The sequence below is a fragment of the Mobula birostris genome, chromosome 4, assembly GCF_030028105.1.
Source record: "Mobula birostris isolate sMobBir1 chromosome 4, sMobBir1.hap1, whole genome shotgun sequence".
NCBI classification, from domain to species: Eukaryota; Metazoa; Chordata; class Chondrichthyes; order Myliobatiformes; family Myliobatidae; genus Mobula; species Mobula birostris.
Genome location: NC_092373.1, coordinates 61,037,047 through 61,050,640, shown reverse-complemented (window position 1 = coordinate 61,050,640; position 13,594 = coordinate 61,037,047). Strand labels below are relative to the sequence as shown.

The 13,594-nt window shown below is 40.6% G+C and overlaps 1 protein-coding gene and 1 long non-coding RNA gene across 2 annotated transcripts in view; one reads left to right on the top strand and one right to left on the bottom strand.

The window, feature by feature from the left end:
* ppm1lb (protein phosphatase, Mg2+/Mn2+ dependent, 1Lb) overlaps positions 1 to 4,253 on the bottom strand; it is a 141,820-nt gene extending 137,567 nt beyond the window's left edge. The window contains exon 1 of the mRNA XM_072255418.1: positions 3,339 to 4,253. Within this exon, the coding sequence (XP_072111519.1) occupies positions 3,339 to 3,737 (399 nt within the window). The 5' untranslated portion in view covers positions 3,738 to 4,253. The remainder of the gene's footprint in view (positions 1 to 3,338) is intronic.
* LOC140196357 (uncharacterized) lies at positions 490 to 10,999 on the top strand. The gene is made up of 3 exons (XR_011885689.1): positions 490 to 772; positions 1,293 to 1,437; positions 9,121 to 10,999. It is a non-coding gene; the product is annotated as an uncharacterized lncRNA (long non-coding RNA).
* The last annotated feature ends 2,595 nt before the right edge of the window (positions 11,000 to 13,594 follow it).

Genomic DNA, 13,594 nt, shown 5'->3' with positions numbered 1-13,594 from the left:
CAGAACTGTGAAATGCAAGGTCGCATATGTTGAGCTCAATCGATGAAGTCAGAACAGAGGTGCACCATCTATCCAAAACAGCCATCCCCTAAACACTAACACAAGCTACACACAGCTGTATCTACCTGCTGCTATTCCACCTCCCAAATCCCCTGCCAACGTGACTAGTTCTCCCATCACTGCCATCTCCTCAAAATCGTGGTGACGAACCAAGAGGCGTGTTAGCCTCCATGAAGGTTACACTTCTGTACTGTCTCGTCTGCTGTGGTTAAACATTCACAGTGGAACACTCATGAAGGTCGAGATCAGGACAGGCGCGTTCTCCCATTTCACTCGGCAACACACGAGCTTATTTCAAGGTTGACGAGAATTCTGGAATTTGTTTTACAACCTCTAAAAATAAAATCATTCAACTTCAAGACAGAAATTCAAATGAGACAATAATAGAATCCATTAAAGTAGTCACGGTAGAAGGCGATCGTAACTGATGACCAACAATGCTGCAGGAAACAAAACCCACAGGGGGGAAAAAAACACGATAAATACAATTCCCCAGACTGACCGAAAAAGGTCACCCCGGCTATTCCAGAGAAGTCTTTTTTATTATTATTTACTTCGCCCACAAGCAAATAAAAGCATTCTGCAGCACAGATAGCAGCCTTCAAAATCATGGCAACGTAGTGTTTATTTTTGTGAGGAGGACGACCGCGAGCGCACATTGACCCTGCGCAGGGTCTTGATTAAACAGACACATCAGGCGCACAGGGACAACGTGAGTTTCGAAGTTTCGATCCACCGCAAACATCTAACATTATTTCATGCAGAATTTCATTTTACAGTCGTACATTTTCTGATTTGGAAATTACATTTGGATTTCAGTTCAACAAATGTAGTTCGTGTGTTAGAAGACCTATAAATTACCATCAGGCACAAATTGTCACAAGCAACACACATCAAAGTTGCTGGTGAATGCAGCAGGCCAGGCAGCATCTTTAGGAAGAGGTACAGTCGACGTTTCAGGCCGAGACCCTTCGTCAGGACAAATTGTTTCTACTCCAAAAAACTTTCTAAATAGATCCGAAGAAAAATAATGGAGTGCTTCTTTATAGGAAGTGAACTATTAGTCTTTTTTTTAAACGGGGAAAAGGGCTTTGCAATCGTTTTTACCCCACTGCGGGTTCGTCAAACTATTAGGCAACAATATAGGCTCTTGTGATACAAAATCAATCATCAAAAGGCAAATTAGCAGTTCATCCTATGAAGCATTTCAAACATTTACCTTTTTTTTGCAGATTCGAATACCAACATCTGAACATGACAAAATTGAGAAAAGTGGGAAACTCAACGCAACACGGAGAAATTCTGATGAACGATCGACCCGAAATTGCACATTGCACATTTAGCCGGAGACGTAACGTAAAGATTTTTACTCCTCATGTATGTGAAGGATGTAAGAAATAAAGTCAATTCAAACGTCAACTGTTTTTTCTCCCTCCTGAGAAGTTGCCAGGCCCGCTGAATGGCCTTTTTTACTGCGTCCATTTCAAATCTCCAGTATCTGCAGGTTCCTCCCCCCCTCCCTTCGATTGAACCAACCAGCTCATATTTCCCTCAACCAGTTTTCTAAACCATTCTTAAACGTTCACAATGGCTCGGTCTTTATCACTAACAAAAAATCCTTTATGAATATAAAACTTCCCTGCTCTTTGCCCTATTTAACACACGCAAGCGCCTGCAGAGAATTGCTCATTGTTCAGTCTAACAAATTTAAAACGCCTCAACACATACTTCATCTTCTAATAAAATAGCATTATACTTTCGTATATATGAAAAAAGAGAAAATGCTGTAAATACATTTTAGGCAGTATTTGCGGAGAGAGTAACAGATCGGTGACCTTTAACTAAAACTATGAAATAGTACAAATAAAGCAAGTTAAAATTTGTGGGAAGGAGGAGAGTGAGTGAGTGCAAAAGAGGGCAAGTCTAGATTAGACAAATGATGTTTATGCGAGCTGAAGGTGCAAAATGTGGTGAAAAGCATAGTGTGTGTATGGGGAGAGGGGTGTAGGGAACATTGAACTCCGAAATTACCAGGAGAGGACAGGAATAGAATGCAGATTTAATATTTTAAGGTTGAACAGGTTGATTATCTGAGATTGGTGAATTCAATGTTGGATCAGGAAAATGTAGCACTTGAACTTATGAAAGAGTGGTTAGAAGAGATGGCAGGCTCGTGAGTTAAGGGCAGCCAGATGAAAGGTGTGGGTCATCCCTGTGGATTGAACACGTTTGATTTAGACCATCCAATCTGTTTTTGTGTAGCAGAAACTGTATAGTGCGCAATGAATGTAATATTTTTTCTCTCTTGATCGCCATCCCATCTACACCGCACTACCCCACCCCCTCTTTGCTCTGTAATTTACGATTTATCTTATTTCTGCTTTCCCCCGGTTGAGATGAAAGGTCATCCTCTGAAAAGTTAAGTCCTTATTTCTGCACAATCGCTGCACGACATGCGAGTGTTTTCAACAACTTGTTTCTTTTTTGCTTCAGGTTTTCAGCATTTTGCCCTTTTACATTTACAGCTTTCTTTATTTGTATTCCCCATTGCCAGCTGACATCCCAACAAATCCATTTTTTTTTTGCTTGCAGCCTTTTGTTTCTATGACTCTCGAGAATAGACCCGGTATTCTGTAGTGTTTATGCTGAAGTATCCCAGCATTTTTTTTTCTGTGTACTTGTGCATTCACACTATTCTAATCTTGTGTGAAACCGAATGCCTAAATCCCCGTGCTCTTCCTAAACATACAACCTTCTTCCATCCGATTAATCACACTGCCCGCACGTTCACAACACAGCAATTCGCATGTATCTAACAGAAGCATCACAGATACTACTGCACGAGTCCAAAAGATTTTCTCCTGTGTGTGTTTCACACTTACCGCATCAAAAAAAGCAATGGTACATATATAATAACCGAATGTGAAGTATATATCGCCACTGCCATAATGAAATGACAACTATCTTAAACAAGACTCATCTCGTGATTTTTCCAAACCATGATCGGCTCCAAATCCCGTATGCAAACATTGTCGCTTTCCTCTGTACTTTTAAGGGCAAATCAACTGGTGATCTTAGTGCTTAAGGCAGAGGGGATGTCACAATCCCGCGAATGCATTAACTTCAATGATGATGCCGCTTTAACAAGTCACTTTCTCATCAGCGTCTAATACTTTACCATATTGTTCTCCCCAAGTTTAAATCATTCTAGCGTTTTGTTTGACATTGATAGAAGAGCCATTCAAATAACACATCTCTGGGAATATACAGGGACTCACCTCTCCTCCGTGTCCATCAAATATCCCGAAAATAGAAGGATGACTTTTATTGACCAGATCAGTAAGGACTTCAAATCGATCCTCCATGTGATCTCTCCTGCCTTGGATGGAATAAACGGCCACATTGTTGCTCTTGTATTCCCAGGTTTTGGAAAATTCTGCTTCTAGAACGTCCAACCCCCCGAACCGATCATTCTGAATGATTTCCACCACTTTCCCTTTCATCATTTTCACCGCATTCTGGCTCGATTTCACTATGGTCTTCACTTCATCTGTGTGAAAGAAATAACTCCAAAGAGCCAAGCTGATGCACAATAGAAATAAAGTTTCCGGTCTCAGAAGAAAATAACGCATGATGCGGCCTAAAAGAGACAACAGAGTCATTGTATCTTCTATCATTTATTCTACAAACTTGAGGAGAATCACACAATCAATTCACCATCCTCTACAACAGGGACCTGCGCAAAGAAAAAGGCAGTGTCTCCGGTGCTCAAACCCCGCTGCAAGGTGCCGCCGGGCCCCGCACAGCCAAACCCCGAAGAGCGGCGGTGGCGATGGTAGTGTGCCTGTCCTCCGTGTCAATGTGGCTCCGACGGGCAGGGCAGGCCAGGCCAGCAGCGCCGCTCCCCCGGCTCTCCCACCGACCGTGCTCCAGCGCCGACAACACGATCTGCCGCATTCCCCCCGCGGGACCGGCCCACCGCCCGACGCGGGGCCGCACCCGCACTCGTCGCGCACACTCTCGCCCTTACCGCAGCCCGGCGCCAGGTGCCCGTACTCGCCCTGCCGCGCAAAAAAGCCTTCCCCTTTGGAAAACGGAGAGCGGCTCAGGAGGCAAATACCCCGGGTGGTCATTGAGTTTATTTTGCTTCGCGGGTTCCCCTTCGCCTTTGGTAGGTTCTGCTCGTAGCAGCTGGAGTTTTGAAACTGGTGGCCGGAAGGATCAAAATTCAACCACTGTCGAAACGCGCTTTGTCCACACTGAGGTACTTAGATTAGAAGTTCACTTCGTGCCCGTCGACACCCGATTAATGGCAACGTCTTTTTCATATTTCAAAGCACTTCCACATAGCATCTGCATTTTGTCTGGTGGTAGAACCAGAGATGGGGAGAACAATAACTGTTTACTTTCCTGCCAACCGCCACGAACAACACGTTTTGTATTTTTTAGTCTAATTGGAAAATGTTTACTGAGAATATTTAATAACTATTTGTTCGTAAGTAATTATAATTACGCTAAGTATTTATTCATTTAACTTGGGCCATGTGGATTTTTCAATGTGAACTTGGACGCAGCTGGAATGATCACAATTGTGGATCGCAAGCGGATCAGAAGCTGAGAATCCGGCGAGAGTGAAAATTGGCTGGAACGATGCCCGCGGTTTTACGTCCTGTAGGCAGAACCCGATGATTATAAATCAGCAGTTAACAAATAAATGGTTTATTTTGTTTCGTGATTAAAATGGTTCCTATGTTTAGGGATATACGGAAAAGTAACAAGCGTAATTTAAAGTGTAGATCTACTTTACAAAAGCTTTTTGGAAGTTTGTAATCAGAATGGGGAGACAGCTGTGAAATATTAGCCTACAATTCTTGCACAAAGGTGATCGCTCGAAGTGAGAAAGCAAGGATCTACCTAATGTTATATATAACCTAATGTTCAAAACGTGGGTTTCTGAATTTGAGGAAAGCTGGATTTCGTGCGGGGTTTAACCCAGATCACAGGTTTCAGGAGGTGCGGTTTTTATATCAAGGAGCAGTTCACAATAGCAACTGGGTTGAAAGATGTTAATACAAAAGGAGTCCTTCGGAACAACAGCTCTCTTTAACTAGTTTTAGGTGACAGCATCTTAAAGTGCCTGGATAAACTGCAGAACCTTCTGGAAAAGGTGCAGGGTTCCGAGAACTGGAGGGGGAAGGATAGATTCGTGGTCCAGTTCCAAAGAGAATCAAGGTGGATTTCTGCAATCTGAGTTCAAGGAGATGTGGAGAATTTAATGAGACAACGTAATTTTCAGATGAGCCGGCGAGAGTTTTAAAAGGTTAATATATCAGTAGAAACATAGTGCACAAGGAGAGGGTTTGGTATATTGTAATATTTAGTTGGTAGAAGAGACCTGTACATATTGGATGTGTTCTACAGGTCTCTTCTACCCAAGCTGGAAACACTGCACTGGTGAGCTGGGAGTCAGTATCAGAATCAGATTATTATCACTAACATATGTTGCGAAATGTGCTGTTTTGTGGTACAGTGTGAGACATAAAGGTAAGATAAATAAATTCTGCAAAGGAGGAACAGTGAGATAGCGTTCATGGACTGCACAGAAATCTGATGACAGAGGGGAAGAAGCTCTTCCTGAAATGTTGAGTGTGCAACTCCAGGCTTCTGAACTTCCTCGGTAATGGTAGTAATAAGAAGGGAGCATATCCTAGCTGGCAAGAGTCTGTCTTCCTGAGGCACTGCTTTTTGAAGATGCCCTCGACGGTGGGGGGCTCTTGTCCAACTTCTTTTGATTCTGCGCAGAGGGGAAAGGTTCACGCTGGAAGAGAGCTGGGCATTGGATGTCAACAAGGCGTATAGACAATTGGTACAGAGAATTCGCATGGAAATAATGTAGAGCTGCATGTGATTATAGACAATACAGAGGTCGTAGTCTCTTGAAATGTAGCTGTGTATCTGCACAGTTTGTTTAAAATGGTTGATAAGCCGCAAATGAAAACAGTGACATAAAACACATTGGCAATGGTAGGAATGGAAGTTTAGCTCAACATAGTTTGGATGGTTCATATTTGTATTATGAAGTATTAAAGAAAGTAAAGGAAAGATAAGCAGTGGTGAAAATACTCATTTAGGAGAAGAAAATTCCTTTGAGGGGTTCAAAAATGGAATTAAGAAAAGTAGTGGAACTACAACGCTCTATATGAAAGGAACAAGTACATGGAGTGGTTATAGAATAATCATAATAGGAAATAACACCTATATTTTATACAATCTCCATATTAAAAAAGGGCTGTGGTCATATTTAAGAGGCAGAGAAAGATGTGTGTTCGGGAACACTATTTAAATTAATGTACTTTCTGCCAAATGGGGAAGATATTTGTGGGATCTAGGTCTGAGAATTTCTGTGGGTCAAATGGAGGATATAAGAGTGGGGAGGATCTCTAGGATTTTGATTGCAGCATCATATCATTTAGATTGGTTAATGGCAAGGATGATGAGTGTTCCAGAATTTTAAAAATTGCTCATTGGAGCAGACCCAATTTCAGCAAATTGACTAAACCTTTGATCCAGATAAATAGTCAAAGAGCAGCCAAGGAGAAATACAGTAGATCAATGGTCCACCGTTGAAGAGATGATCTGTCTACAGTCTGGCTATTTTCATTGAAAAGAGAAAAGGGAGGGCAAATAAAAGTGGAGTTCCCAGTATGATAAAGGAGATAAAATGTAGGATTAAGCAGAACCATGTTAGATAAGACAGATGTCAGCTTCATGATACTTGAAAACAACAGGCTACATGTTAAAAGTCTATAGAAGATGTAAGAAAGTAAAATGTGGAGTGGAAAAATCAAATAAAATCGATTGGCACCTAACTTAAAGGAGACCTAAATATGTAGGCACATTGAGTAAAAAAACGGTGTTATTTGTTCGAGTCAGTAATGAGATTGTGAAGGAATAAAGCATATGTGAAGTACTAAATGAGGACTCTGCACGAGTGTTTACAATTGAATTCAATTGACTTTATTTCTTACATCCTTCACATACACGAGGAGTAAAAATCTTTACGTTACAACTCTGTCTGAATGTGCAATGTGCAATTTATAGTGATTTGTAGTAAATAGTATGTACAACAGGACAGTCAATATAGCATAGAAATACAATTTTGTACCAGCATGAATTAATCAGTTTGTTAGCCTAGTGGAAGAAGCTGTCCTAGAGCCTGCTGGTCCTGGCTTTTATGCTGCGGTAACATTTCCCGAATGGTAGCAGCTGGAACAGTTTGTGGTTGGGGTGACTCAGGTCCTCAATGATCCTTCGTGCCCTTTTTACATACCTGTCTCTGTAAGTGCTCTGAATAGTGGAAGAGAAATTTGCAGAAGCTATGATAAACAAAAGGTTTGGCAGGGTACAGGAGGAGGAAATTAAAGTTAAAGAGGAGTTAAGGGAATGAACTGGCCACATTTAATCAATTGGGCCAGACTGAGTGCAGAGGGAAGCTGTGGTTAAAATTGAGGAGCTACAAACTAGAATCTTCCAGTTCCCCTTAGATACAGAGGTCATACTAAATTCAAAGAAATAAAAGAGTCAGAGAAAACAAATGACACAAAAGGAGGCCATTCAACCTATTCTGCTTGTGCTGATCAATAAAGAACTACTCAACCTAATTCCACTTTCTGCACCAGGTTTGTAGCCTTTCAGCTCATGGTACTTCAAGTACAAGTCCAATGCTTAATGAGAATTTTTGCCTCTATCACTTTTCAGACAATCCCTATTACCCTCTGGGTGAAACGAAATCTGCCTACATTTTCTAATCCTTCTGCAATTATTTAATCCTTCTTTCAGAGCCCTCTGCTGTGGGAAATAGATCCTTTCTGTTTATTTATCTAGGTCTTTCAAAACCTTATACTCCTCAATTAAGTCTCCCCTCAGCTTCTAAAGAAAACAACTCGAGTTTATCCATTCTTTCCCGATAGATACAATTTTTCTTTGTAAACCTTTGTAAATCTCATTTGCATTCTATCTTTTGTAATCACATCATTCTTATAATGTGGTGACCATTCATAGGAGGGAACAGAAGGCAGATTTACATTGTAGTCAAGCAAGGATCTACCTAATGTTATATATAATTTTGTCATAATCTCCCTGCTTATACATTATATGGCACAGTTTATAAAAGAATTTAAAAAATATATATATTTTAACAATCTTATTGATCTCTCCTGCAATCTTCAAGGAACTAGTATAGTGCACTCTTTTGTTTTTTCTGATAGAACAGTATATGTCAAACCCTCTGTCTCTTAAAGAGGGGCGGTTTTGCAATTAAGGCAATATAGTTGAGTAGAATCTTGTAACAAAGTAGAGATGTGTGTTGTACTCTTTACAGATATTTCCAAAAATTTTACAATTTTATAAATTACTATTATGATTTCAATACATTTAAACAATTCCAACTTGGCAAACAGTCATTCTAGCCTTAAGGCACTTAATTGAGTTGCCTGACTAGATTGGATCCTGCTCTAACTCCAGTACTAATATGCATATTTATGGATGTTTATTTTAATTACCCACAGTTATGGCCATGTGGTCAGCTGTATCACCATTTCCTCATTGGTCACCTTGGCCGTGCTCTGCTGTTACATGGAATACTGGTTGTTCTACCTGTCCCATGCTTCTTCATTGTTGTCTTGCCACAATGATCAAAGCTCATTCAATGATTCAAGAACAGTATATTCCCCTCCGCAATCAGATTTCTTAACAATCTGAACGTGAAATTGTTATTCTTTTTTTTGCAGTATTTATTTATTTTGTAATTTATAATAATTTTATGTCTTTGCACTATACTGCTATCTCAAAACCAAAATTTCAGTCTTATAAGACAGAGATAATAACTTGATTCTAATTATGTTAGCACATGTGAAAAGTTTTGTCTTTAGTAAGTACATGGGCCTGTTTTATCAATGTACTGTTCCCTTACATATTGCAAACAATCCTTCGTGCAGATTCTGCACTATTTTTGAACTGCAGTACTTATCACAAAGTTTATTTCTTGTTTACCTATTTCAGGTTTTGGAGGACAATTCCAGCCTTTCCTCTAAGGTCATTGTCATTTATATTTCAAACAAGTTTATCTGACTGAACCTTCAAACATAGACCCTCCCAGCCAAGAGTGAATCTGAAGAACGCTTAATGATAAGATTTTAAACGTCTTGATATAAATCAGCTTAAATACTTAGAGGGTAGCCCAAAGTCAGATTACTAAATGGTGATAATTTAATAAAAAGTTTATAAATCAAGAAGTTCCATCACTTTTAGAGGCTTTGCAATTAATTGTGTAAATTAGATTGCTGTAGCAAACTAATTAAAAAAATGAATACATTATAAAACACATTGATAAAATTCACAACCATGGCTGAGATCTATTATCCTGAATTATTTACTTTCTTTCCTAACTTCTAATGAAAATAAAATAGGCTGACATGAAGGACCATAAAACATAGGAGGAGAATTAGGCCATTCTCCCATCAAATTTGCTCTGCCATTTGATCATGGCTGATTTATTTTTCCTCTCAACCTCATTGTGTGCCTTCTCCCATAACCTTTGACAGCCTTACTAATCAAGACCTATCAACCTCTGCTTTATATATACCTAATGACTTGGCCTCCACAGCCATCTGTAGCAATGAATTTCACAGATTCACCACCCTCTGGCTAAAGAAATTTCTCTTTATCCCTGTTCTAAAGGGATGTCCTTTTATTCTGAGTCTGTACCCTCTGTTCCTAGACTTCCACACCATAGGAAGTATCCTTAGTATGTACTATCTATCTACCTAGGCCTTTCAATATCTGGTAGGATTCAATGAGATCCTCCCTCATCTAAACTCCAGTGAGTACTGTTCCAGCTCCATCAAATGCTCCTCATACTTTAACCTTTCCATTCCGGAATCATTCTTGCAAACCTCATCTGGACCCTCCCAATGCCAGCACACCCTTTCTTAGATATGAGGCCCAAATCTGCTCACAATACTTCAAATGCAGCTTGACCGATGCCTTATAAAACCTCAGCATTACATTCTGGCTTTACATACCCAGCATTATTCTAGTTCTCTGGAAATGAATGCTAACATTGGATATACCTTCCTCACTACCGATTCAAACTGCAAGATAACCTTTATGGAACCTTTCAATGGGCTTCCCAAGTCCCTTTGCATCTTCAATTTCTGAATTCACTCCCCATTCAGAAAATAGCCTATCCCTTAATTCCTTCCACCAAAGTACATAACAACACACTTCCCTATATTGTATTCCATCTGACACTTCTTTCCCCATTCTCCTAATCTGTCTAAATCCTTCTGCAGACTTCCTACTTCCTGAACATTACCTGACTCTCCACCTATCTTTGTATCATCCACACACCTTGCCATATAGCCATCAGTTCCATCATACAGATCATTAATATAGAAAGTGGAAAGTAGCAGACCCAACATTGACCCTGCATATCACCACTAGTCACCGGCAACCAAACAGAAAAGCCCCGTTTATTTCCTCTCTTTGCCTTCTGCCGATCAGCTAATCTTCTTCTGTCTATGGTAGTGTCTTTCTTATAACACTATGGGCTGCTATCTAATTTACCACCCCACATGTGCCACCATGTTGATGACCTTCTGAAAATCTAAGAAAATAACATCCACTGATACTCCAGGGTGCTGCATCGGCAAGTTTGTGGCGCTGGAAGCTCATGGCAGGGAGAGTTTTTCTTCCTTCTACCGTCTGCGTGAGATGATGGGACTTTCGAGAGACTTTGAGACTTTTTTTTTACCATGCCCATGGCTTGTTCTTTATCAAATTACAGTATTGCTTTGCATTGTTGTAACTATATGTTATAATTATGTGTTTTTGTCAGTTTTTTTAGTCTTGGTTTGTCTTGTGTTTCTGTGATATCATTCTGGAGGAACATTGTATCATCTCTTAATGCATGCATTACTAAATGACAATAAAAGAGGACTGTGTGTCCTCATAATTTAAAAAAGAATAACATCCACTGATTCTCCTTTGTCTATCTTGCTTGCTGGTTCTTCAAAAAATTCCAACAGATTTGTCAGACAAGATTTCCCTTTAATGAAACCTTGCTGATGGTGACTTCCTTTATCTTGTGCCGACAAGTTCCCTGAAACTTTATCTTTAATAATGGACTCTCACATCTTGCCAACCACTGATGTCAAGGTAACTGACCTATAATTAGCTGTTATTTTCCTTCCTCCCTTTTTATAGAGTGGAGTAAAATTTGCAATTTTCCAGACCTCTGGAACCATTCCAGAAGCTAGTGAGTTTTAAAAGATCAATAGTACTGCCTCAAGTAATCTTCCACTACCTCTTTCAGAACCCTGGGGTACAGTTCATCTCATCCAGGTGACATATCTACTCTACCATCAGACCTTTCAATTTTTCAAGCATCTTCTCTGTAGTAATAGTCTTTGCACTCACATCTGCTCCCCGACACACTTGAATTTCTGCATACTTCCGGTGTCATCCACATTGACGACTAACACAAAATATTTATTCAGTTCATTTGCATTTCTTTATCCCCCCGCCGACTACCTCTCCAGTGTCATTTACCAGCAGTCCAATGCCCACTTGTCTCTTTTTCACTCCTTACATATCTGAAAAACATTTGATATCTGCTTTAATATTACTGACTGACTTCATGTTTCATCTTTTCTCTTTTAAAAAAAAATTGTATTCTGCTGTTGTTTTTTAAAGCTTCCAAATCCTCTAGCTTCTTGCTATATTGTATGTCCTCTCTTTTGCTTTTATGCTGTCTTTGATTTCCCTTCCCAGTCACTGTGGCCTCACCCTCTCTTTGGAATGTCTCTTTTTCTTTGGGATGAACTGATGCTGCATCCTCCGAGTTACTCCCAGATACTGCAGCCATTGCTCCTTTACTGGCAACCTTTACTTGGGGTGTATGGGGTGTCAGGGAGGGGTAGCACCTCTGGTGCGGGAACATGTCATATCCTTTTCAGGCAATTTGTCCACCTTTGGTCCCCACCTGGCACTCAGCTCTTACCTATGGCTCTCCATAGCTGTTTGCATGCGACAGTGGCCACACCCCGGGCAACGGCTTCGACAAGCCAGCTAAACCAGATGAGGGTAGCCGACGGGTCTCAAACCCTCGGTGAGATAGGGAGTTGTCTATCCCAGCATGTGAAGACAGACTCCGGCGGATTGAGCGGACGAGACCAATGGAAGGTCCAACGGTCAAGAAGGTGGTCTGCAAGCGTCGTGGAACATGTAGAGCACAACAAGACACAGAAGGCGTCCTGGTCATCCACTGCGCCTAGTCCCATCTCCGGCCGTCTCGACTCTGTCTTGCCACTGGATCCAGATGGGAATTGGGAAGAGAGAGTGAGGCTGACACTGCGCAACTCTCCCTCACTTAAATCCAAATCATGTGCTAGTCTCGACACCATCAAATGGTGTTGAGGTCCTCATCGATGATGACGATGGACGAACACACTGGCAACCTTACTAGTCTCCCCTTCCAATCAGCTTTGGCTAGCTCCTCTCTTATCCATCTGTAGCTCTCTTTACTCATATTGATACACCCAATCTTAGCTTCTCCTTCTCAAATTGCAGGGTGAATTTTAATATATTATGATCACTGCCTCCTACATTTTCATTTACCTTAAGCTCCCTAATCAAATCTGGTTCATCAAAGAACACCCAATCCAGAATTGCCTTTTCCCCAGAGGGCTTGACCACAAGCTACTTTAAAAGCAATGTCCTGGGCAATTTCTAAGCATCAAACCAGAAGTCCCTACAAAGGTCTATGAGAACAGCTGAGGGGGTCACAGGAGTCTCCCTAACATCCATCGGGGACATTTATCAGGAATACTGAGTACACATTATTAAGGATCCCACCCATCCATCCAGCATCCTCTTTGACTTTCTACCATCAGGTAGGAGACTCTGATGCATAAAAACAAGAACAGTTGGGATGAGAAACAGCTCTTTCCCCCAGGCCATTTTCTTTTTGAATTCCCTGCTACATCATATTCAAAGTGTCACTGGTTCATCTGTTTGGTATCTTACAATATTTAATATTAAAGCACTTTAGTTTGTTATTTATGTGTGATTCATCTGTAGATTTTTATCCTTACCTTCATAAGTTATCATGTGTTATGTGCACAACTTTGGTTTACACCCTGGTTCGAAAACACATTGTCTCATTTCTATATACAAACGTACATTATCTGGTTACATATGTTATATACATGTATATAGTTAAATGACAATAAGCTTGACTTGAATTGATTCTACAAATTCTTTCTCTTAAGATCCAGCACCAGCCTGCATATTGAAATCCCTCATGTCCATCGTGACATTGACCCTTTTACAAGCCTTTTCTATCTCCATTGTAATTTGTACTCCACATCCTGGCCACCGTTCAGAGGCCACTATATAACTCCCATCAGGGTCCTTTTACTCTTGCAATTTCTTAACTTTCCCCACAAGATTCTACATCTTCTGATCCCATGTC